Genomic DNA, 26,582 nt, shown 5'->3' with positions numbered 1-26,582 from the left:
TCCAGGCACCAAGCCCCTGTGATAACCCTGGTCAAAACCATCAGTCAGTTAAATATTATCAGTAATTTCACATTATGTAAAGCCCCTGGGAGGATGTGTGCAAGTTATAAACACTACTCCCATTTGATCCGAGGGGCTTGAGCAGCTGTGAACTTTGGAATCTGCAAGGGCTCTTGGACTGACTCTTAAAACTGACTGTTGGGGGGAGTCGGGCGGTAGCTCAGTGGGTTAAGCGCATGTGGTGCAAAGCGCAAGGACCCGCATAAGGATCCCAGTACGAACCCCCGGCTCCCCATCTGCAGGGGAGTCGCTTCACAGGCGGTGAAGCAGGTCTGCGGGTGTCTGTCTTTCTCTCCCCCTCTGTCTTTCCCTCCTCTCTCCATTTCTCTCTCCTATCCAACAATGAACGACATCAACAATAACAATAATAACCACAACAAAGCTACAACAGCAAGGGCAACAAAAGGAGGAAAAAATGGCCTCCAAGAACAGTGGATTCATGGTGCAGGCACTGAGCCCCAGCAATAACCCTGGAAGAAAAAGGAAAAAAAAAAAACTGACTGTTGGAAGTGGAGATGGACAATTTATTAAATTGTGTTAGGCACTGATGGTGAAGCAACTTAATCTGGCCTGTATAAATTGTTTCTCTGGGTGGACATGAAGGTACCTTGTCACTCTACAGGTTGAAATCACATATAAAGAGGTTGTGACGTTAGATTTGGATCATCCTAGAAAAATCACGGTTGAGAGGCCACCTCCTATGTGGCGCTTAGCTCCCTGTGTGAATGGCTGAGTGTCTGGACTGAGATGGTTGCATTGAGAACCCAGGATGGGATTTTTGAATCTTTAGCTGTCGAGGTCAATTGAGGTTTGGTCTGACTACCCCCTGAGGCAGAAAAGGTTCTGTGTTCTTGAACCCCACCTGCGGAGCCTTTCTGATTGTTGTTCGTGGCATGAATGCCTCAGGTCTTTGGTTACTCATTTCTTTGGAGGATGGCTGGGTGCCCAGACCTGCAGTGTGGTTTTCAAGCATTCCCTCGAACTGCAGTTCTCTGACTGGCTTGTGTGGACCACGGGCAGAAGGGGGAAAGGAAATCAAGCCATTGCCAGTCTTTTGTGTGCCAGGTGCTATACATATGTCCTCCCCTCTGGTTCTCATGACCAGAGCGAGGCAGAGCGAGTTGCAGTGTGCTTAAGAGCACGTTCATAGAGGCAGGCTTGGGCTCGGAACTTACTTCTGTCTGTCTCCTGCCAAGTTCAGGCTCTCCCCTACTTTTTCCTGATTCAGTCCAGAGGAGCTGTGGGGACAGGCTGCCTTCTTACAGGTGTTTAATACCAGTCGCTTGTGTGAAGTGCAAATATTTTCTCCCCGTTACTGGGTTGCCTGGTGGGGTATGCTTGTGTAGTTTGCTGTCGAGTTGTAGAAGCTTTTTAGTTCGATGTGGCCCCATTTATGTACTCTTGTTTTCAGCTCACATGCCCAAGGTCTCCAAATACGTCTTGGATGTGAACACCCTGCAGTATTTTCGCTTATGTTTTCTTCTATATATTTTTTTCTGGTCTTAATATCCAAGCCTTTGATCCATTTTGATTTAGTTTTGGCATCTGGTGTTAAGTGGTGGTCGAGCTCCAGTCTTCCATGTGTGGCTGTCCCAGTTTTCCCAGCACCATCTGTTGAAGAGGCTTTCTTTACCCCATTGCATGGTTTGGGCCCCTTTGTCATGTCCTAGGTCAAAGTTGCCACCGTAATAGGAAACACCCCGACTCTAGCACACTTGTGTCGATCCTGAATTGATGTCACTGTGTGCAAAGCTACTTGGTGGTGGTTGGCAGTCTGTGAGTTTAATAAAGATGGGGCAGCTGCGCTAATCTGAAGACCCAATTTGTGGTGGTCCCAGAGGGGGCACAGTGGATTAAGCACCGGACCCTTAAGCGTGAGGTCCTGAGTTCAATCCCTGGTACTCCTATGCTAGAGTGATGTCCTGGTTCTCTTTCCCTCTCTCTCTTTAGTAAGTTGATAAACCCCTTCACCCTCCCGAAAGATCCAATTTGTGCCTGCTTTGGTTAAGTTTAACAGTGAAAGCAAATTTCTTACCTATGGTGACTTTTTTTTTTTCCTGACACCAACTAAGTCTGAAACCCATGGCTTGTCCTCCAGTTCAGTTTATTGTCATACCCGGAGCTGAGGTCATGCAGTGGTTTAAGGAAAGGGCGGCCACAAGTCACAGGTCACAGGTCACAGCTTCTGGGCCACACACGTATACACAGCCAGTAGATGATTTGCTAGAACTACTCACAAGGCGTAGTGCAAATCTTTCATTTATGTTTGCTGTTCCTGTGAAGGACAGAATTTGGGAATGGCCACTGGAAGTGATGCATTGGGCAAGGTGTGGGGATGGGGGCCCGGAGCTTCCAGGTCAGGGATCCCAGGCATCGTGAAATCATTGGACACTGGAGCGTGAGCACCTTCTCCAACTCCTCTTGCCTTCCTGGATGTTGGAGAGTGGGTGGGGGTGGGGAGGTGAACATCCCAGCCCTCCAGTCCTGGCTTGTTCTTCCTACAAACTTGACCATTCTGGTAGCTTACCGAAGAGACTTTTCTCATTCAGGAGTTTCCCTGAGGATTTTAGGAGCTGTGTGCCAGGAACAGGGCTATAAAGACTAAACATTTATTCTTAATTGTACTTCATTATCTACAATTAGGAAGCTGGGTTTCTGGGCACCAGGCAGTGGTTCACCTGCTTCAGTGCGTACACTACCTCGCACAAGGACCTGGGTTTGAGCTCCTGCTCTCCACCTGCAGGGGGGAGGCTTCATGAACAGTGAAGCAGGTCTTCAGGCTCCTCTCTCTCTCTCTCTCTCTCTCTCTCTCTCTCTCCCTCTCCTCCTCCCCCTTCCCTCTCAATTTCTTTCTGTTCTATCAAAGAAAAATGGGGAGGGGGGTGGGAGGTGGCGAGAAATGGTTGCCAGGAGCAGTGGCTTCATAGTATAGGCACCAAGCTCCAGCAATAAAAAAGAAAATAAAACCGTTCTCTAACTCTGCTAATGTAGATGGAGAGAGAGAGAGAGGAAGAGAGGGAGATCATAGCACCAAGGCTGGGGACCATGCTCGAACCCGGGTCACACACATGGCAGAACAGCACACTACCCGATCGAACTGTTTCACTGACCCTGTATTCCTAAGTCTTATACGCAAATAAATTTTTAATATTTATTTATTTTTTTACCCCTTTTGTTGCCCTTGTTGTTGTTTTGTTGTTGTTGTTGTTATTGATGTCGTCGTTGTTGGATAGGACAGAGAGAAGTGGAGAGGGGGAGAGAGAGAAAGATAGACACATCTGCAGACCTGCTTCACTGTCTGTGAAGCGACTCCCCTGCAGGTGGGAAGCTGGGGGCTCCAACCGGGATCCTTCTGCCGGTCCTCGTGCTTTGCGCCACCTGCACTTAACCCACTGCGCTACCGCCCAACTCCCAAAATTTTGTAGGACAATTTTACATGGGAGGAGTTTGAAGGAATGCTTCCTCGTCCAGGGTTATATAAGCTTAGGCAATGTTCAGGGAATCACTGCAGTCTTTAAGACACGACTTGATGCTCCTTCATTGTTTGAAGTAACCAGTACTGTCAGAAATGCACGAGATGCATGTCAGTCTGATTCAGCTGTCTTATTATTTGACTAATTACTAGTATCTTTGGGCAAGAGTCTTCCGTGCCTGAGGCACCAGGGTCCCAGGTTCCCTGTGCCCCGGCACTCCCAGAAGCCAGAGTGGGGTAGTGTTCTGGGTAAGAATCAGTCAGCACATCAGTCAGCAGCAGTCTTGTTGCAGGTGAGAAGAACCCCGCGCTTCCTTGTCATGTTTAGAATCTGTGCTCTTCAGTCATCTCGCCCCACTTTATGCTTGGCATCAGCAGATGACTGTGTGGCATAACTCTGGCTTGATTAGAGTTTGTCACTTTAAAAGTGTCCCTCCTGACTCTGACTGAGCAGGGTTCTCGGGCAGGGCTTTAAAGGCAGATGCTAATGAGGCGCTTTTCCAGACTCTGTGGGCTCCAGCAGAGGAGCCAGCCCTTCCTGCCAGTGTGCACATTTAACAAGCGCGGCGCTTTGTTCCCGCGCGGGCACCTTTGTCTCTGCAGTCGGCAAGGGGCACGTGTTCAAAGAGCTCACCTGCTTGGAAGTCAACAGCCGCCTGCAGACAGGCCGCCCGCGGGCGCTGGGGGCTCATTACAGCTCTTCGTTCTGGAGAGGGGGCCCTGGAAGGGCACCACCCAGCCGGCTGCAGGAGCCCCTGCAGTGTTGGTCTCTCTAGTCAGCGTCTCCTCACCTAGGGGCAAGGCAAGGAGCCTTGTAAGGAGCTGAAGGTCATGGCCAAGACCCTAATCCCTGGCTTGCCCCCCTAACCCCCCTCTCCCCCTCATTAAAGTTTTCCTGAAGGCCAGGGAGTTCCACCTGGGTAAATGCAGGCGGGCATTCTCAACGAGTGGGGCAAGTAGGGACATTTTGGGTTGTCACCGCTGGGGGAGTGCTCGTGGCACCTGATGGTGGTAGCGACTAGCGCAGCTGCTGCTACACACCCTGCCATGCACAGGGTAGACCCTGTGGTACTTCCTGTCCCCAGATGCCAACAGGGCTGAGACTACTGTACTTGGCAGCTGTCTAGCTCGCCTCATCTTTGTCTCTCTCTCAACACACCCAGTTCAGTTTGATTGGGCAGCCCAGCCCTGCTTTCTTTCCAGAGAGACACTCTCAAGCAGACACACTGGAGAAATGAAGGGACGAGAAGCTCCTTTGAAAGAAACTCTTACAAGAGAGTTAGCGAGAACACGTAACTAGAACAGGAACTTGATCGGTTTCGGCTGCTTGGGAACCACCAGGTTTCTCATGTCTCCGGAAGGTCTGAGGTTTTCCTTTGCTTGCTTTCGGTGAGGCAATGTTGTGGTGGGGAGGTGACTCTAGCCAGTTTGCAGGATTGAGTTTGAGCAAGACCTTGCAAAAGCCCTTGGACTTTGAGAAATGGACACAGAGGCAGAAGGTTCTGCTTTGGAGACAGCTGTCTCCATGGTTATTTATTTATTAGTGATTTATCTTGTTTATTACTTATGAGGAAAAGAGAAAGTGAGGCAGGCTAGGGTGACATTCTGGCACTTGCATTACTGGGGCTTGAACTGGGGCCTCAGGCATCTAAGTCCTGTACTCTACCAGTTGAGCTGTTTCCCTAGCTGCTCGGAGATGACTCTTAAGTTCCCTCTAAGGTTTTGCTAGTCACTCCACATTCTGTTCGACGGCCTGTGATTTTTGACAAGAATTCACTAGCTGACTGTTGTTTGTTCTTTCTCCATCAGGCAGTGAAGCCAGTCTTTGTTCTGAAGCTTGTTGTCTGCCTAGTAAGACAGACACTGAACATACAGTTATGAACATTGATTCCATTCAGTGGTTGGGAATGCTACTAAGGAGACAGATGAGAGGTATAAGCCAGTATTGGAACCAAGAGGGTGGGGAGGGTGCGGTCCTGTGGAGAGAGTGCTTCTGAGTCAGGAAGTTCAAGGGAAATACACTTGAAGAAATAAGGGATTGTGAGAGAAGTCAGCATGCTTTTTTCTTTTTTTTTTTTTGTTCGCATAGAAAGAAAAAATACATCAGGAATTTTCCAACAGCCTAAAATGGTGTATGCAGAGGTTCAGCTAAGAAGGTGAAGAGGGGGTGTGGGTTGTGGAGGTGTGGGAGAGAGAACAAAGAGCATAAGAGCTAGCCATGGGAAGGAGCCATCCAGGAAAGGGAAATAGGGTGACAAGGTGAGCAGCCAGGGAGGGGTTCTGGTCGGGTAGGGACTGTCAGGTGAGGTGAGGCAGGGGGTGCAGAATGTTGCTTAACCCGCTGTGCGACCGCCCGACTCCCCAGAGGTGCATTTTAAACAGAGGTATTGCTAGGTCACTTTAAAATTTCAAACCACTTGGAACCAAGTCGGTCAGTAGCGCAGCAGGTTAAGCGCATGTGGTACAAAGCACAAGGACCGGCGGAAGGATCCCGGTTCGAGCCCCCCGGCTCCCCACCTGCAGGGGAGTCACTTCACAAGTGGTGAAGCAGGTCTGCAGGTGTCTGTCTTTCTCTCCCCCTCTCTGTCTCCCCTCCTCTCTCGATTTCTTTTTGTCCTATCCAACGACAGCAACAACAACAACAGTAATAACCACAACAATGCTAAAACAATAAGGGCAACAAAAGGGGGAAAAATGGTCTCCAGGAGCAGTGAATTCGTGATGCAGGCACCGAGCCCCGGCAATAACCCTGGAGGCAAAAAAGAAAAAAAAATTCAAACCACATTTATTTTTTTTGCAGCTACCACTTCACTTTCACACACATGGTTATGAATGTGAGTTTAATAGCAGTTTCTTTGATATAAATCACATGCCATAGAAATCCACTCCTTGAAAGAGTACAGTTCAGTCGGCTATTTACTGGATGGTGCAGGCGGCCAGCTCTAAGTTGAGAACATTTCCGTCAGAAACCCCCTCCCTGTCAGCAGTCAAAACCCCCCCCCCCCCAAAGTTTGTCTCTGGGTCTGGACAGTTCATGTAAATAAAGTCATATGATGTGGCCTTTTGTGACGGCCTACTCCACTTAGCATAATGTTTTCAAAGTTCATTCTTGTCACATGAACCAGTACTTCATTTTGCTTGAACTGTGTTCCTTGGTATGGATCGGTTGCGTCTTGTTTATCTACCAATCGACGGGTATTCGTGTGGCTTTTGCTTATTATGAATTGAGCTGTGGTGGAGTTGGTATTTCTGTCCTGAGAGGAGGGAGAGGAGGGACGTGGATTTCAACCTTTATTTATTTTTAAAAAAATTTTTTAAAAAATATTTTGTTTTTATTTTTATTTATTTATTCCCTTTTGTTGCCCTTGTTGTTTTATTGTTGTAGTTATTATTGTTGTTGTCATTGTTGGATAGGACAGAGAGAAATGGAGAGAGGAGGGGAAGACAGAGAGGAGGAGAGAAAGATAGACACCTGCAGACCTGCTTCACCGCCTGTGAAGCGACTCCCCTGCAGGTGGGGAGCCGGGGTTCGAACCAGGATCCTTATGCCGGTCCTTGTGCTTTGCGCTTAACCCGCTGCGCTACAGCCCGACTCCCGGATTTCAACCTTTAGAGAAAGGGCTTCCCTCCTCTTTACTCTGGAAGCGGCATTCGGTTGAGCAAGCAAATTCTTTCTGAAAGAACTTGTGTGGCTGTCAGGGCCCATCTGTCCACACGTACTACTGTTGGGCCGTTGAGAGCAAAGCAGTTAAAACTCCCGAGTTGCCCTCTTGGCACTTGAAAGCAATATTTGCAGTGATTGGTGCCAATTCTTTCTTAGTTCTGGAAATCAAGAGTCCATTGTTCCCCATGTCTATTTGCAAGTGACTGCCAAAGAATTCTTAGCTCCTTGTTTCACTTGGATGACTTTTTAAGCCACCTTGATAGAATCTACCTGATTGCCTGTTACCAAAGTGATGACTTTCATCTCGATTAGTGGTTTCAGAGAAAAAATAAGTAAATAAGTGAATAAAAGTCAGAATGGCCCCGGTACTACAGAGTTCAGAATTTGCACCAGAAGGTCAGGGGTATAATAAAAAGTGGTTTATGACCTGCACTGGGGCATAACTTCAGGCACAGTGAGTATTAAGAATCAGTTAATGATTATGCAAGAACATTTTCAGACCAAGAGGAAAAAAAGACCAGAGCCACAAATGTCAGAGACTTGATAGCTTACCATACAGAGTAGGGGGGAGAGCTCTCCGGTCAAGCTCTGGTACCGGGGTTTAAATGGCAAATTGATGCGTATCAGGCAGAAATTGGGAAGCTTTGCCTTACCCAGTTTGGGCTCTAGGGTTGGTAGAAGATTACTTACCCGTTCCCCTGGCCCCATTGAACCCAGGGCCACATGCATGAGGAGCCTGAGTACTGCTGCCTTCTGTCTGTCCCTGCCAGGTCTTTCCTATTTGGATGTCCCTGTCTGTATGTTTGTACTTTCTTTTTTTTTTTTTTTTTTTTTAAAGTGGTTCCTTTTCAAAGTCAGGAATGTTACCCCAGATTTCACTTCACATTTAGCAAGCTTCGTGTGACTGCAAAATGGTCCGCCACTTGTGCAAGAGCTACGAGATGTCTTGATGCCGCTGGTTGGTCCTGTTTGTCAGGGAGGCGGGAAAGAGGTGGCCGTGTCTTATTAGCAGATAGCGGAGTGAGTAGTGACCTCTTCATTTTCATCACTGTACTTGACACTTATTTATTGTTTTTCCCAATGAGATAAAAATCTCATTGCTATTGTTGATACCAGATTCGTCTGTGTATCTGGCTCCATATTGAGGATTTGCCTGCATTATCTTGCTTAATCCTCTTCAATACCTTGCCGGGATGGGTAGATGGTGGTGATGTCTCTTGTCTACAGATAAATGCCCAGAGACTCAGAGCTTATATGACTTAACTGAACTCACAGGAGTGGCAGAACCAGGCCTCGGTCTTGAGGTTGACTATACAATCTGCTTCTCCCTCTTGTATGTTATTGTAGTTCTAGCTAAACATGGAAAATAGAACATTTCATCCACAGCTGATAAGCCATTACTGGGAATCTGGTTCCGGTGAAGCTACTTTGCCGGCCCCAGCACTTTTTTCTCTGTAAGGATATCCTGGTAAAGCACATCTTGGTGTTTCTGAAGGTCTCTGAAGTGTTCAAGGAGGAAAGCGGTTAGATCTGAGCAGTGGAGCGAGCTTCCATGGCCATTGGCTTGTTTGGTTCTTGCGAGCTAAACCGTGGGATTAGGTGACTATCTTCTTATCTAAAATCAAGGCTAATGCTAGCTTTCTTAAATGTCATGGGTACACGGGTGGGGAGGGCTATAGCGAGTGAAGCTTTGAGCCAGGAATCAGAACATGTTCGTTGTGACTTGGCTTTGCCTCTACTCACCTACATGACTTGCAAGCCTCCCCCCCCCCACCCCCCCGCCTTGACCTCCCTAAGGGTTAGGAGGAATAAGAGAAATGACGTATGAACAAGTATTTTACACTTTACAGCTCATGTAAGAGACGGTGGTTATTACCAGAGATGGTCACACGAGATTATATTTGAAACGCTTAGGTTTGATGTCGGCTTCTGTTTTGTTTGTTTGTTTTGCAATTCCTAGATGACACTTCAGTTTTGTGTGTTTTCATTTTTCTTTCTTTTCTTTTCTTTTCTTTTTTTTTTTTTTTAGTGGTATGTGTGCAACAGAGAGAAATTATGCGAATCACTCCAGGCTGTCTTTGTGCAGAGTTACCTTGATCAAGGAACGCAGATCTTCTTAAACAACAGCATTGAAAAATCGGGCTGGCTATTTATCCAGTTATATCACTCTTTCGTGTCATCCGTTTTTAGCCTGTTTATGTCTAGAACATCTATAAATGGGTAAGTGAATCTGGAATATTCTTACATCCTCACACGAGGTTTAAAAAGAAAGAAAGAAAAAAAAGATTCAAGCCCCTGGTCCCCACCTGCGGGGAGGAGTGGTGAAGCAGTGCTGTAAGTGTCTCTCTCCCTCTCTGTCTCCCCTTCCCATCTCAATTCACCCTGTCCTAGCAGAATAAAATAAATATTTAAAAAAAAATTGGAAAAGTCGACCTTGTTCAAGACCTTGTCCTCCACAGCCATCATATTCCTCCTGGTCAGAATCGTTGGTGGTAGGCCCAGTGTCCTAGCCTTTCGAAGCTATGTACTTAGGCTCACCCTAGCTTGATAAATGGCCTCACGGGTCTGCACATCTGTGATGGAAGTTAACCCAGCTCCATGGATGTGCATGGAAACCAACTACCAACTCGGTAGATAGGGGTGGGGCGGGGCCCGAGACTCTGCATTTAAAAATTTTAAACTTTGTTTTACTTGATAGAACAAGAGAGAAATTGAGAGGGAGGGGGGTTTGGAGAGAGACAGACGCCTTCAGTACTTGCTTCACCACTTGTGAAGCTTTCCCCTTACAGGTGGGGACCGGGGCCTTGAACCCAGGTCCTTGTGCATAGTAATACATGCCCTTAACAGGAACGCCACCGCCCTCTGCATTTTTTCACGAAGTTCTGGTGATGCCCATGCTGCTGCTAAGTCTTCTGCTAGAGAGAAATGAGCCCTTGGTGTAGGTGAATTGAAGCGCGAGAGCTTTGCCTCCAGCTGCCTTCCCCGGAGCAGGGTGGGGGGGGGGGTCTAATTAATCATCTCAGTGGTGGGTGATGGTTGGTCTCCCAGTCCAGGTGCCCAGAACCCTGCATCTGTTCTTATATAATGTCTATGCTCTCCAGAAGTTTATGAATTTGTTGTAGAAGTCCCCATCCCTAGAGTGGTCTCTGGTAGAAATTCATTCCTTGGATAAATTCTTGAGCATCCTGTAAGCTTGAGAATCCAGAAGGCCAAAGAAAAGAGAAGCAAGGACTTGGTGCTTAGAAAGCTTTGCTGGGGGGGGGGGGGGGGTCAGGCCGTAGCGCAGCAGGTTAAGCGCATGTGGCGCAAAGCGCAAGGACCGGCCTAAGGATCCCGGTTCCAGCCCCCAGCTCCCCACCTGCAGGGAGTCGCTTCACAGGCGGTGAAGCAGGTCTGCAGGTGTCCGTCTTTCTCTCCCCCTCTCTGTCTTCCCCGCCTCTCTCCATTTCTCTCTGTCCTATCCAACAACAACGACATCAGTAACAATGATAATAATAGCCACAACAATGGTAAAACAACCAGGGTAGCAAAAGGAAAAAAATGGCCTCCAGGAGCAGTGGATTCGTGGTGCAGGCACTGAGCCCCAGCAATAACCCTGGAGGCAAAAAAAAAAAAAAAAAAAAAGAAAGAAAGCTTTTCTGGATTCCCTTGAAGCTACTGGTTGGGCCCACTCCCCCTTCTTGGGTTTGGAGCCAACTTCTCCTGACTGTTTGGATCCCCAGCCTATCATCTGCTCCCTAAATATGTTTCCAGGCACCACAGGCCGTTTCTCAAGGTTTCTTGCTTGCTTTTCTTCATTGTTTATATGAAATTGCCTTAAGTTTGCTTCAGCAAACAGTTGTTATTTTTATATTGGTGGTTGAGTTTATATGACTCCATCTGACATTTTCTTTCTAAAATTGACTGCACCAAATTTGTTCTATACCATTTTTTTTTCCCTTCCTGTGGTACACTGAGAAGTCACTATAGTAGTGGTTCCTTTTTTTTTTTTTTTTTTGGTTGTCACTGGGTTTTCACCGCTTTTTAGATAGAAAGATGGGGGGCTGTAGCACAGCAGGTTAAGCACATGTGGTGCAAAATGCAAGGACCAGCATAAGGATCTGGGTTTGAGCCCCCTGCTCCCCACCTGCAGGGGCGTGGCTTCACAAGCGGTGAAGCAGGTCTGCAGGTGTCTGTCTTTCCCTCCCCCTCTCCGACTTCCTCTCCTCTCTCCCTGTCTTATCCAACAACAGCAGCAGCAATAATAACAATAACAACAACAAGGGCAACAAAAATGGGAAAAATGGCCTCCAGGAGCAGTGGATTTATAGTGTAGGCACTGAGCCCCAGCGATAACCCTGGGGACAGAATAGATAAATAAACATAATATTAAAAAAAAGAAAGAAAGATCAAGATGTTGTGAAAGCCACCATAGTGTGGAAGCCTCCCTTGGTGCGGTGGGGGCTGGGCTCCAACCTGGGTTGTTGCACTAGCCCAGAGCGCTCTGCCGCTGGCCCTGTAGCATGATTCTTAACCTTTCAGGGGCCGGTGCCTCTTTGAAAGTGATAATAGCCCAAAGGCTTCTCTCCAAATAGTACTTACATTCACATCTTACACTCTACTACGGCTGTGTTCGGAAGATTTAAAATTCAGAGCCTCTTTTCTTCTACTCCGTTGGGCCCTGGTTAAAATTCCCAACTCTGGGGAGTCGGGCGGTAGCGCAGTTGGTTAAGCACACATGGCGTGACGCAAAGCGCAAGGACCAGCTTAAGGATCCCGGTTCAAGCCCCCAGCTCCCCACCTGCAGGGGAGTCACTTTACAAGCGGTGAAGCAGGTCTGCAGGTGTCTGTCTTTCTCTCCTCCTCTCTGTCTTCCCCTCATCTCTCCATTTCCCTCTGTCCTGTCCAACAACGAACAGCATCAACAACGGTAATAATAATGACCACAACGAGGCTACAACAAGGGCAACAAAAAGGGGGGGGGGGAATGGCCTCCAGGAGTAGTGGATTTATGGTGCAGGCACCGAGCCCAGCAATAACCCTGGAGGGAAAAAATATATATATCCTTGCCTTTCTCCAGCCTCTGGCCCAGGGTGGGCAGACCTTCTCAATAGACAAAAACTGGGAGAGAATTTAGATGGTGACTAAGGCTCTAGTATGGTTATTCAACTTAGAGCCATGCCTCTCTGTGGTATGTGTTTACTGGAAACCTTGTATTAAAGCTAGATCACTGTCTTGGTATTTTCAGTGGGAGCATGCTTCATTATGTGGGACCACCCTGCCCCCACAGTACAGGAAGTCTGACTGTTCTGACCGTGGCCCACAGTAGGACAGCAGTACCCCCAATGTAGACTGCCTCAAACCCTCCTATCCCACACTTTTAGGTCGACCTCCTGACCACTGACTTCTAGGTCTAGAGTGTTACGGTCGTGCAGGCTTCCTCACATTCCACAGAGACTGCTAAGGTAGCATGCTGTTTCTGTAGCTGGGCAGTAACCATGCCGTAACTTGAACGTTTGGTCCTGTGGTGTCAGCACCGGCATTTGAAACTTGTCTTCCTCACACCATGCTGCGCAGCTTCCATGTGGGCGTGCTGTAAGCTCAGTCCCTTCTCTCGGGTTTGCTGTCCCCACCAGGTATGAGCAATGAAGAATTAGAAAGTTTATCTTTTTAGTAAGTAGAATTCTCTCTGGTAAGCAGTCGTGATGTTAAGCAGCCTCACAGGCCCCACCCCCCTCTCCTTTTTTCTCTCTCTCTCCCTTTTTTTTAAAGCGTTCCATTTCAGGGGGCGTAGAAGGTTGACTATAAAAACACGAGTAGATTTGGTTGAACTCTCCTGTGACTTTAATGGGAAGAAGGGCGTTTGTCATGAACTCCATGATTTCAAATCATTTCCTGAAACTGCTCTTCCCAGGAGCACCGAGTGGTATGCATCCCCCAGTGATTTTACAGCAAGAACCGGATTATATTACTATTCCCAGAAAGTCACAGTGTGTGCCCTAGACCCAGGATTTTCACACTGTTTTCCAGGCCCTGAAGAGGAAAATATCTTGGGAGCTGCTCGAGGCTGCAGAGCAAGGCCTGGAAGCCAACTGGAAGCCAACAGCTCCTGGGCTCTCAGCCTCCTTCCAGTAGCTCTCTTTTTGACATTCTCCATGGGCCAGGACTTCCAGTTCACTTAAAGAAAGGGTTCTGCTGCTCAGAGAAGCTAGAGATCCCAACCCTAGACGAACTAGGATGTGAGAGTTAGAAAGCCAGTTCTAGGGCGGGGGCGCAGCGGGTTAAGCGCACGTGGCACAAAGCGCAAGGACAGACATAAGGATCCCGGTTCGAGCCCCTGGCTCCCCACCTGCAGGGGAGTCACTTCACAGGCAGTGAAGCAGGTCTGCAGGTGTCTGTCTTTCTCTCCCTCTCTCTGTCTTCCCCTCCTCTCTCCATTTCTCTCTGCCCTACCCAACAACAATGACATCAGTAATAACTACAAAAAAAAAAGGGGGCAACAAAAAAGGAAAATAAATATTTAAAAAAAAGAAAAGAAAACGAGTTCTAGGGGCCAGGGTGGTGGCACACCTGGTTGCGAGCACATGTGTACATGTTATGATGCTCAAGGACCCAGGTTCGAGCCCCCGGCCCTCACCTGTAAGGAGAAAGCTTTGCAAGTGGTAAAGCAGAGCTGCAGGTGTGTCTCTTCTCTGTCTCTCCTTACCCTCTCAATTTCTGGCTGTCTCTATCCAATAAATAAAGATAATTAAAAACAAAAACCCCAAGTTATTTTTATTATTATTATTATTATTTATTATTGGATAGAGACAGAGAGAAATTGAGAGGGGAGGGGAGGTAAGAGGAAGAGAGACAGAGACACCTGCAGTCTTTCCCCATGCAGGTGGGGATCAGGGGCTTGAACCTGGGTCCTTGCGCACCTGGGTCCTTATAATGCGTGTATTTAGCCAGGCATGCCACCACCTGGCCCCCAAAACCCAAGTTCTAAACAGGGAGTGCCTTTTACTTCCCAAGATGGGGCTTCTGTAAGACTTGGTTTGATCTGCAACTGCAGCTCCAAGGGTTCTCTTTGATCTCCATTTTTAACCCCTCTCCACCTTTTTCCTCTCTCCTTTCCCCTCCCCTCCCCTCCCCTCTCTTCCCTTCTCCTCTCTTCCCCTCCTCCTCCCCTCCTCCTCCCCTCCTCCTCCCCTCCTCCTCCCCTCCTCCTCCCCTCCTCCTCCCCTCCCCTCCTCTTCCCTTCCCCTCCTCTTCCCTTCCCCTCCCCTTCCATTCCCTTCTCTTCTTTGCTTTTTTTTATATTTATTTATTCCCTTTTGTTGCCCTTGTAGTTATTGTTGTTATTGATGTCGTTGTTGGATAGAACAGAGAGAAATTGAGAGAGGAGGGGAAGACAGAGAGGGGGAGAGAAAGACAGACACCTGCAGACCTGCTTCACTGCTTGTGAAGCGACTCCCCTGCAGGTGGGGAGCCGGGGGCTTGAACCAGGATCCTTATGCCGGTCCCTGCACTTTGCGCCATGTGCACTTAACCCACAGCGCTACCGCTTGACTCCCTTTACTTTATTTTTTTTTTCTTATCTCTTCTTTTTTTTTTCTCCAAAGGCATTTCTGTGGTTTTGAATGTTTTCTAGGCTCTTTGAAAATAATAGGACTCAGCCAATTGTATGACATACCAAGTAACACAAGTACGGACCTACTTTTTTTTTTTTTGCCACCAGGATTATTGCTGGGACTCGGTGCCTGCACCACGAATCCACTGCTTCTGAAGGTTCCCCCCCTTTTGTTGCCATTTTTTTTTAAGTGTTGGATTCTTTTTTGTATTTATTTACTTATTTTCCTTTTGTTGCCCTTGTTATTTTTTATTGTTGTTGTAGTTATTGTTATTGATGTCATCGTTGTTGGATAGGACAGAGAGAAATGGAGAGAGATGGGGAAGACAGAGAGGGGGAGAGAAAGACAGACACCTGAAGACCTGCTTCACCGCCTGTGAAGTGACTTCGCTGCAGGTGGGGACCCAGGGGCTGGAACCAGGATCCTTATTCCGGTCCTTGTGCTTTGTGCCATGTGCACTTAACCAACTGCGCTACCACCTGGCCCCTGAATCTGCTTTCTTTCTTTCTTTCTTTCTTTTTTTTAAGATAGGACAGAGAGAAATGGAGAGAGGAGGGGAAGACAGACGCCTGCAGACCTGCTTCACCACTTGTGAAGCGACCCCCCTGCAGGTGGGGAGCCGGGGCTCCAACCGGGATGCATATGCCGGTCCTTGTGCTCTGCGCCACGCCCCGTGCGTGTAACCTGCAGCGCTGCTGCCCGACTCCTAGTTTCTTAAGCAAATTGGCTTTGATAGCACGAGGAGCATCTTTTTCTCTGGTCTTCTGAAACTCTTCCCCTAAAGCTGCTGTTTTTCTCTCACTCACTGTTTTTTTTCCTAATGACACTGCCTCACCCCCAATTTGATGTTCTTTTTAGTGTTACTTGTTACTGGCTTGTCTTCTCGGATTCTGTGGGGCAGCCATACTTTTTTTTTTTAATTGATAGAATTTTTTTTACATTTCCCCTTCAGCTTTTTTTTTCCCTCTAATTTTGACACAAATCCTTCACATCCGCCTACTGATTTCTTGTGCATTTCTTTTTCTTTCTCCTTTCAGTCTTTTCTAAACTGCCTACTTTTTACCTCCTCTTTTTTCTCACTGTTTTTTGGGGCATTACTTCCAACCTTCAATGGTGATATCTCCAGTCATTTTCTTATTTTAACTTTGCTTTCTGATCATAGAAATGATAAAACCAGGGGGAGATAGCCTAATGGTTCTACAAACAGAGTGTCATGCCTGAGACTCCGAAGTCCCAGGTTAAATAATCCCCCACACCACCATAAACCAGAGCTGATCAGTGGTCTGGTAAAAAAAAAGAAAGAAAGAAAGAAAGAAAAAAATTAGAAAATTAACATTCTGTGGATTCAAAATGCGGTTGGTGCTGGGTGGCATCAGTATGTCGTATGTCCACTTAGCACTCCTAATTCATACAGACTGCCGTTTTTGTCTTTCTTTTTCCAGGTTGCTAGGAAGAGGCTCAATGTTTGTGTTTTCACCTGATCAGTTTCAGAGACTGCTTAAAATCAATCCAGACTGGAAAACACATAGACTCCTTGATTTAGGTGCTGGTGATGGAGAAGTCACAAAAATCATGAGTCCTCATTTCGAAGAAATATATGCCACTGAACTTTCTGAAACTATGATATGGCAGCTGCAAAAGAAGAAATACAGGTGCAGTTTGTAGACATGGTGGGGTCGTCTCGGCTTCTGAGCTCTTTCTTGAGAGTATGTGATTGGAAGGATTTGGGAGAGAAAAACAACTTTCCATGGTTACAAAAACAAAACAAACCAAAAAAACTCAAACCTCATCATATTAAAAATTAAGTGGCAATTGGGAGAGAAACCATCTTATCTTGGCAGGTTCTTTCTTCTCCTCCTTCTCCTTCTTCTTCTTGAGCTAGGTGAGTTGGCGCAGGAGAGGAAGAGAGCAGGTGGGAGACGGCTTGAAAAGGGGAGATCAGATGTGAGAACTTGGTCCCTAACTGGCATCTTGCCTTCTCAAATCTTTATTTATATTAAAAAGATGTGCTTTTTTTTTTTAATTATTTATTTATTCCCTTTTTTTTGCCCTTGCTTTGTCATTGTAGTCATTATTGTTGTTATTGATGTCATTGTTGTTGGATAGAACAGAGAGAAATGGAGAGAGGAGGGGAAGACAGAGAGGGGAAAGATAGACGCCCTGCTTCACCGCCTGTGAAGCGACTCCCCTGCAGGTGGGAGCCAGGGGCTGGAACCGGGATCCTAACGCGGGTCCTTGCGCTTTGCGCCACATGTGCTTAACCTGCTGCGCTACCACCTGACTCCCAGGTGCTTTCTTTTTTAAAGTTAAAGAATGTCTCTGTTGTATTTTCATGTGATTAAGTATATTCATACTGGCACGTTTTTATCACCATCCTCAGAACCTTTTCACCTTCCCCAGCCAAAGCTCTGTACCCACTAAGCCCCTGTTCCCGACCCCTTCCTCCCTCCAGCTGCTGGTGACTGCCATTCTGCTTTTTGTCTTTAGGAATTTGACTATTCTCTAAATCAAAAAGGCTGGGTGATACTGTACTGTGTAGACAGGCTTCATTTTGTTTATACAGTCATGTGACGATGGATATGTGGGTTGCTTGCACTTTTCAGCTCTTGTGTGTGAACAGTGCTGTTAGGCACCTATTCTTATCCTACCAGCACTGCATATGGCTTCCAGCTTCTTCGTATCTTTGCCTATACTTGTTACTTTGTGTTTTTGTTCTGTTTTTAATAACTGTCCTAGTGGATATGAATTGTTAAATCTTGGGTTTAAAGTCTGTGTTGAGAGATAGAAGGAGAAGGTTCTTTTTAATTTTTTTTTGTTTTTTGTTTTAATTTGCCTCCAGGGTTATTGCTGGGGCTAAGTGCTAGCACTACGAATCCACTGTTCCTGGAGGCCATTTTCCCCATTTTTATTGCCCTTGTTGCTGTTGTTATTGCTGTTGGACTGGACAGAGAGAAATTGAGAGAGGAGGGGAAGACGGGGTGGGGGGGGAGATAGACACCTGCAGACCTGCTTCACCGCTCATGAAGCGACCCCCTGCCGCTGGGAGGCTCAGCCTGAGATTCTTATGCCTGTCCTTGTGCTTTGCACCATGTGCACTTAACCTGGTGCACTACTGCCTGGCCTTCTAAAATGCCTGTTTTTTTTTTTTTTTTTTTTTAAGAATTTATTTATTGGGGTAGATAGGATAATGGTTGTGCAAACAGACTCTCATGCCAGAGGCTCCAAAGTCCCAGGTTCAATCCTCTGCACCACCATAAGCCAGAGCTGAGCAGTAGCTCTGGTAATTTAAAAAAAAAAATTATTTATTTATTCATGAGAAAGAACCAGACATCACTCTGGTACATGTGCTGCCAGGGAATGAACTCGGGACCTCATGGTTAAGAATCCAGTGCTTTATCCACTGTGCCACCTCCCTCGGGGACCGCACTTCTTTTTTTTTTCCTTCAACTAGCAATCAGTCTACCATTTAGAAACTTGGGATTTTCTTTCTTTCTTTTTTTAACAGAGCACTGCTTAGCTCTGGTTTATGGTGGTGCAGGTCAGTATCTAACAATGGCATCAATAACACCAACAATTATAACTATAACAATAAAAAACAAGAGCAACAAAAGGGAAAATAAATAAATACTAAAAAGAATCAGTAGGCTTTATTTAAAAAAAAAAACACTAAGTTTATTTTTTTCCTGATACAAAGCTCATAACGCCAAAAATTCATTCTTGTTGGCATACCCTCTGTAATGTTTTTTTTTTTTTTTTGTGTGTGTGTGTGTGAAGGAAGAGACATTTTCAGAAGTGTCAGCTTTGGGTACAGCTTGAGATTTGAACAAGTCAGTGTAGTCTCTGGCCTTAGCACCCTGAACACCCTCGATCTTGTCTGATGACAGAAGAGAAGCAGGGTTGGGCCTGGTTAGTACTTGGATGGGAGAGACAGTATAGGACAGAGTTTGGGTTTCATCTGATTCACCACGGCAGGTCAGACTGTCAGCTCAGTCCCACATCTTTTTTGGGAGGTAGCTGGTTTTTGTTTCTTTTCAGTATCTGGGCCCATGAAAAATTTGAGCCTTTAGTAAAAGTTCTCCATGTCATTTTTTGAAGTAAATCCATAAACAGAAGTGGTCTCCTTGCCCTTACCCCATATTGCTAGGATGCCACTGTTGACACCAGAGCATTTGATTAGGAAATTTAAGGACGTGGCTTTGAGTTTTAAAGAAGCAATAACTTTTCTTTATAGTGTTGGTATTTTGTTTTTATGTAGGACTTATCAAAATACTGAATGCTTTGCCACTCCGAATGAAACTATTTTGAAATCCTCCTGGAATGTAAAGTGCTAATTTACTGATGTTCTTGGGAATAATAGTCCCCGAAACAGACACCCTGTTTCTAGTGTGAGAAATACTGTTTTGGAATAGCCAGACACCAGAAAGGAATTCGGCAGCTGGGTTTGGATTGTAGGTACTGAAGAACAGTCCCACAATTCACAGCAACTAAGAGCCATTCCTTGGCGGGGAAAAGTTTGGCGTCCCTATTTATCTTCTTCTATCTGCTTTACCAGAAGCCATTAGTTCAGTTCATTTTCATGATTTGAATGGTGGTTTGTGAGAAATTCTAGACTTGCCTTGTTGGTGTGACTAACAAGGAAACCCTCCCCCCCCCATTTTATTGGGCAGTTAATGGTTTACGGTATGTTTATTGACACGTGGATACACCAATACCTCATGGCCCCCAAGGCCCCCCCCAACCCCTTCCTCTCCAGAACCTTGCTTATTTCCTTTTGTTGCCCTTGTTTTTTTTTTTTTTTATTGTAGTTATTGTTGTTGTTGTTGTTATTGATGTCGTTGTTGTTGGATAGGACAGAGAAATGGAGAGAGGAAGGGAAGACAGAGAGGGGGAGAGAAAGATAGACACCTGCAGACCTGCTTCACCACTTGTGAAGTGACTCCCCTGCAGGTGGGGAGCCGGGGGCTGGAACCGGGATCCTTACGCCGGTCCTTGCATTTTGTGCCACGTGGGCTTAACCCGCTGCGCTACCGCCTGACTCCCTTGGTTTTGCTTTTTAACTTTTTTCTTTTTTAAAAAATATTTATTTATTTAATATATGGCATCTGTCTTTTTCTTGGCTTTTTTATTTTATTACTGTGAATATAAATTATAAATGAGGGTTGTAAACTTACTTTGAGGTAGGAGATAAGTTAGAAAGCCTTGACGGGGAGTTGGGCTGTAGCATAGCGGGTTAAGTGCACATGGCGCAAAGCGCAAGGACCGGCAGAGGGATCCCCATTCGAGCTCCCGGCTCCCCACCTGCAGGGGAGTCGCTCCACAGGCGGTGAAGCAGGTATGCAGGTGTCTATCTTTCTCTCGGCCTCTCTGTCTTCCCCTCCTCTCTCCATTTCTCTCTGTCCTATCTAACAACGACGACATCAATAACAACAACAATAACTACAACAACAGTAAAAAGACAACAAGGGCAACAAAAGGGAAAATAAATAAATAAAAATAAAAAAAAGAAAAGAAAGCCTTGACAGAAATCTCTTTTTAAAGGTATCTCCATGGACATTTACATCAGCTCAGTTTCTCTGATCTTTCTAGAGTGCTGGGTATAAACGAATGGCAGAATACAGGCTTCCAATACGATGTCATCAGCTGCTTGAATTTGCTGGACCGGTGTGATCAACCCCTGACTTTGTTAAAAGATATCAGAAGTGTCTTGGAGCCAACTCGAGGCAGGGTCATCCTTGCCCTGGTCTTACCCTTTCACCCCTATGTGGAAAACGGTAAGTGTGGTCAGGCTGACTTGTACCAATCATAATGTTGGTATTTGTGATTCTGTTTCATACAGTAATCTGGAATTCAAAAGAATACAGTTAACCCATGTAACAGTGTTGCCTTTTTTTTTTTTTTTTGCATTTAGGATTACCACTGGGGTTTGGTGTGTGCATGTTATGATTATGAACTATCTGTGAGATTCTGTTTTTAAGGAAGAATGCTCCATATTGCTTACAGTCAAGGATTTGTGTCACAACACACGCCTTCATTCTTCTTGTCCTTATTCCTCACCCCCTGGGCTTTAGTCACTTCTGATTTAATGCTTCTACAACGCAAATAGTGTTTTATGTGCCTTGACGGTGGGGGACATGGAGAATTCTTTAGACACAGGTGGGTGGGAATGAAACAGAACAAGACGAGCACCCCCTCCCATCTTCTCCATCTCTCCGTTGCTCACTTGACATGGGAAAGAGAAAGTACTTTAGGTGGGAGAACGTTCGTGTCGGCTATGCACGTTGAACAGTGAAGGGTCTCGTAATTGTCCTCGGCACGACGGCTCGGGCACCTGAGCTTATCTCATTGCTATTCCCCTGTAGTTAAGCCTCAGTCGCGTCTCTGCATTGCAGTGACTGGTCATCAGCTTGGAAGGTCCTGGCTTCCTGTATCCAGTTGGGTGACTGACTACATCTTGGAACTTTGATGCTACTTCCTGGCATAGCAGGAGGTAGAGGAGCAGGGGAAGCAACAGTCCAGTCACAACTTTTATTTCCTTGTGTTTCTGACACTGAAAACTGAGAGGAAGGGAACCTGGACAAGAGGGCACGTAGCCTCAGCTAAGACCCCAACCCAGCTCGTTGATTGTGGCTGCAGAGACTGGCTGTTGCTTTCAGGGGTCTGGCACGTGATTCATCGCAAACCTGACAGAAGAAGCCTTGTTGCTCTGGGTGAACTCGAGTGACCTATAAATCGCGCAGACTGCCTCACAGCACAATGTTATTGCTTCCTTTCTCTGAGTCCCTAATTAGATCCTGATGGTTTCCATGTGACGCTGTGTGAGGACGGGAGGCGCAGAGCGGTCTGGCTGTGCTAGGTCATGAATGCTGGGCTGCTTTGAGGCTGTGTGAGTGGGTTCTGCATACTTGGTTGAATTTGTTTTTAACAAAAAAGCAATTGTAGGTGAAATGATTACTTTCAGACTTTGAAAAAATTGCCTTGAAACTGAACCATTGAATTTTTGTTATTTAGGTTAATTTGGAGGAAAAATAAAACAAAATGCACGGCGTGTCTTTTAATTTATTAGGCTCACCAGCCCAATTATGGTTATTTTTTTAGAATTGTATTTTTATTATGTAATGTTGGTTTACAGAATTGTATATGGTTTAGAAGTGCAGTTTCCTCCCTCTTCAAGCTACCTTTGGCCTTAGCACACCCACCACCAGTGTCCTTCCGCCAGAGTCCAGTGGACTCCTTCCACCCTTTGATCCTACTCCTCTTCCCCCTTAGGGAACCTCAGTTCTGCAGTCAGAATCGGGTTTGAGGATTGGGTTTCACTTGACATTTGTTCTCTTGTTCCATTTATTTGTGCTCTACATACAAATGAGATCACGAGGTGTTTCCATGTGCTATTGTAGAGGTCCCTTTGGCCTTTATGGTAGGACTGGTTGTGACCTTGTTGAGGTTCTCTTCCATCGCTTTTTTTCCAGTGAGCCTCTTTGCGACCATTTCCTTGAAGATTTCTTCAGAAAACTTACATAGAACTCCGTTTTTAAAAAATATTTATTTATTTTCCCTTTTGCTGCCCTTGTTGTGGTTATTGATGCCGTTGTTGTTGGATAGGACAGAGAGAAATGGAGAGAGGAGGAGAAGACAGAGGGGGAGAGAAAGACAGACACCTGCAGACCTGCTTCACCGCCTGTGAAGCGACTCCCCTGCAGGTGGGGAGCCGGGGGCTTGAATCAGGATCCTTACGCCGGTCCTTGTGCTTTGTGAGAACTCTGTTGTATTTGGTGTTTGTCTTGATCCACTAGTGTTGGTGATTGCCTCAGTTTCCTCATGTCCATGAGGTCTTAGGGGGTCCATATTTGAGTGGGCCTCGGTAGCAACCAGAGTCCATGTTTGTGAGTACTTGCCAGAGGCTGCAGCACTGAGGTTAAATAGATATGGTGTCATCAGGAATTTGAGGTCACGAAAGCCTGGGTCCCAGCCCACCCCGAGCTCCACCCCCAGCTGCACCCCCCCAGAGCCAGATTTTGAGTACTGATTTTGAGCAGGTCTGGGTGAGACCAGTGCTTTGGTACTAGAAATGTTCAGCCAAATGGAGCTGGCTCCTGCCACCCACCCTGACTGCCCGTAAGTGAGCTGCACCCCTAGAACCAGCAAGCACCCTAGCGACCTCCCCAAGTGTAGCCACCTAACAAGGGGGACACCACTGCCTGCTGTGGCATCCCCTGACTGGGCCACAACTTATTTACTCACTGCCGGCACCAGATGGGACCGAGAGGACTGAGACTCCAGGCTCCTCTCCGTCTGCAGAGACCTAGTGACTGCTGAACATTTCTAGTACCAAAGCAGTGTCTTTTGATGTCATTTAAAATTTTGGGGTGGGGCAGGGCCTGGGTGGTGGCACACCTGGTAGAGCGCACACGTTACCAGGCATAAGGACCCAGGTTCAAGGCCCTGTCCCCACCTGCAGAGGGGAAGCTTCATGAGCGGCGGAGCCATGCGGCAGGTGTGCCTTTCGCTTCCTCTGTCTTCCCTTCTCTCTCAATTTCTCTCCGCCTCGATCCAAAAGAGCTTTTGTTTTTCCTTTGTTGGGGAGATAATGGATTGCAGTGCAACATTATGGACTGAAATCCTGTGTGTGTTTGGTTTTGCTCCTATGATGACTTTTCCCTTTTTTCTTTTTCTTTTTCTTCTCTTTCTTTCTTTCTTTTTTGATAGATGCAGAAAGGAATTGAGAGGAAGGGGGAAACAGAGAAAGAAAAACACCTGCAGGTGGTACAGTGGAAAAAGCATTGAACTCTCAAGCATGAGGTCCCGAGTTCAATCTCCAGCAGCACATGTACCAGAGTGATACCTGGTTCTTTCTCTCCTCCTATCTTTTTCATTACCAAATAAATAAAATATTAAAAAAAGGAAAGAAAATAAAAGAAAAATACCTGCAGCACAGCTTCACCACTTGTGAATGACTCCATTGCTAGTGGGGACCAGGGACTTGAACTCATATCATTGCATATGATGTGTTGCATATGATGTGTGACCTACCAGTTTGCTCCACCTCCTGACCCCAGAGACTTACCTTACTCTGTGTGTGATTTATTTATTTATGGCCACTGAGACTTTGCTGCAGGCTGACATTTTTCAGATAGAAGAAACAGAAACTAGTGACAAAGACACTAAACCTTCCCTCAGTGCGGCGGGACCTGGGCTGGAATCCAAGTCGTGCCCATGACAAAGCCTGTGTGCTATCCAGGCGAGCTATTCTGCCAGTCACTTCACCCCTGGTGAAGCTTCCCCTCTGCAGGTGGGAACTAGGGGCTTGAACCTGGGTCCTTGTTCACTATAATGCATATACTTTGCTCCTCCACTGCTGTGGCCCATCCTCTGTGGTGCTTGAGCTCAGTCACTAGCCACACACACCGCAAGGCGCACACTCTACAGTGGCTCTCTCTGGCCGCACACACTGAGCGAAAACTTTCCTTTCACTTATTGTTGAGCAGAGACAGAGATAAATTGAGAGGGGAGGTAGAGAGGTAGAGAGACAGAGAGATACCTGAAGCCTTGCTTCACCGGTGAAGCTTCCCCGTGCTTCAAGGACCCAGGGGCTTGAACCTGGGTCCTTGTGTGCTGTAATGTGTGCGCTTAGCCAGGTGTGCCACTGCCCCATTTTTTAAACTTTAAGGAAATACTGTTGGCACATAAACATCAGGTCCCTTTAAGGTGTATGAAAAGATAGATTTAACATATGGGTACGTTTCAAAGTAATGACCACAAGTGTCATCTTTTTTTTTGGGGGGGGAGGGGTTAGTGGTTTGCAAAGCAGTCTGCAAAATAATCCCCCTCCCCCCAAAAAAAATCTCTCCCTAACCTAGGTTCTTCTACCATCATGCACCAGGACCTCAGAGCTCCTCCATCCCAGCCCTTCCCTCCTTTCCCAGAGTCCTTTGCTTTGGTGTAATACACCACGCCCAGCTGGAGTTTCACCTGACGTTTTTCCTTACTGTCCTTGCTTCTCAAGTTCCCCCATGCGTGGGGCCATTCGTCTAGCACCGTTCCGTGTGTGTACAACACTTAGGACCTATATGCTTTTTGCAGAATTAAAGTAGACGGTGCAGTGTTAGCAACTGTAGCCTCCGTGCTCCTCATCAGCTCCACGGAACATACTGATCTTAGCACTTACCCAGGTTATTCACAACTGAACGTTTATACTCTTTTGGCCAATATCTCCCCATTTCCGCCACTTCTCAGCTCTTGGCAAGCACAGTTATGCTCTGCTCCTCTGAGTTTGACTTGTTTAGATCATACAGTACTTGTCTTTTCTGTGTCTGGCTTGTTTCACTTAACATAATGTATTCCAGGCTCAGCCCTGTTGTTGTTCTTAGATTTTGCAGTTCATGTTATGTACATATTTACAAACTGTGTGCCTCTGTGTGTGTGTGTGTGTGTGTGTGTGTGTGTATACACACCAGAGTATTGTAAATTATTTTACTACTTCCTTTTTCATTTTTCCACATTTTCCTTTTTGTGTGTGTCCAAGGGAACTGGTAGTTATTCCCAGAAAACTTTTTTTTTTCCTTTTCCTTAAAGTGGTGTCTTGTTTTTGACTTTAATGAAAATACTTCAAATGTGATACTTATTTTTGGCATGAGAAAGTACTTTATAATCTACTAGAGGCTTAAAAAAATCAGAATTTAATGTTGAGTTTTGTCACCTATGTCTTCAACATCTGTGGAGAAAAAAAAACATTTTTGTTTTTCTTGCATTTATGGACTTAGAATAGGATGGCCCTTTTTTAAAAATTGGTTATTTGTTTTAGATAGATACTGAGAGAAATTGAGGGAAGTGGGGAGATGGAGAGACATCTGTAACATTGCTTCACTGTTCATGAGGCTTCGCCCCTGCAAGTGGGGACCAGGGGCTTGAACCCTGGTCCTTGAGCACCATAATGTGTGCGCAAATAGGTGAGTCACCACCCAACCCCTTCCCCCCATTGTCTTTTTATATTGAATTACTCGATTGTATTTGTAAAAATTCTAAATGAAAATATTGACTTTGTGGCCCAGGAGGTGGCATAGTGGCTGGAGCAATGGACCCACAAGTGTGAGGCCTCTGGCATCGAATATACTAGAATAACATCTCCCCCATCATAAATAAATAAATCTCTAAGTATTTATTAGCATCAGCATGAATGATAAATGGTCATTGGTTTGGACCTGTTCTTTCATTTATTTGGAGGATGTTACTTTTGTCAGGTTTTGGTATCTGTATTCTGTTGCTTTTGTAAACAGTAGCTTGGCATTTTTTTTTTCCTCCCATGCCCTAGAACAGTCTCGATAGCAGTGTGGTTATCTGTTGTTGCTATTCTTTGAAGTTTGGTTGAGTTCTGTGAAACCAGCCAGGCATATGACTTTTTCCAGAGGTTGTATTACCTTTGACAAGTTTCCCAGTTTGTTTCGGGAAAATTGTTCTGGTTAAATAAGACATGTTTAGTCTTAAAACTTCCATCAGTCTAAATAGAAATGTACAAGTATCTGGCAGTAGAAAAGAGTAGAAAGCAAGCTTCTGTCTTCTGGAATCTGGGTTTTGTGTGGAGTCTAAAGAAGGCCTTACACCCTGTGTCTCTCAGTCAAGTTAGTGTCTCAGCTGTAAGAATGGGACCAATACCCATCATCAGGATTTATGTGTGTGTATAAAAATAATACAATATATAGATTTTCCAAGCGTCTCCATCTCAAATATTGGCATCTGGTAAATGTTAACTTAATTTCATTCCATTCAGTTACTTTTTAAAAAGTTGCAGCTTTATTGGTTT

At 46.0% G+C, this 26,582-nt stretch overlaps 1 protein-coding gene across 5 annotated transcripts in view; it reads left to right on the top strand.

Moving 5' to 3' along the window:
- The window catches only part of METTL9 (methyltransferase 9, His-X-His N1(pi)-histidine), a 51,675-nt gene that overhangs the window by 6,045 nt on the left and 19,048 nt on the right, over positions 1-26,582 (top strand). For all 5 annotated transcript variants that reach the window (XM_060172824.1, XM_060172823.1, XM_060172827.1 and 2 more), the window contains exons 2-4: positions 9,226-9,416; positions 16,231-16,440; positions 20,375-20,559. In XM_060172824.1, coding sequence (XP_060028807.1) covers positions 9,226-9,416; positions 16,231-16,440; positions 20,375-20,559 — 586 coding nt within the window. The remainder of the gene's footprint in view (positions 1-9,225; positions 9,417-16,230; positions 16,441-20,374; positions 20,560-26,582) is intronic.

Source organism: Erinaceus europaeus, chromosome 15, assembly GCF_950295315.1.
Source record: "Erinaceus europaeus chromosome 15, mEriEur2.1, whole genome shotgun sequence".
In the NCBI taxonomy this organism is placed as follows: domain Eukaryota; kingdom Metazoa; phylum Chordata; class Mammalia; order Eulipotyphla; family Erinaceidae; genus Erinaceus; species Erinaceus europaeus.
This window is presented reverse-complemented; position numbering and strand designations above follow the sequence as displayed.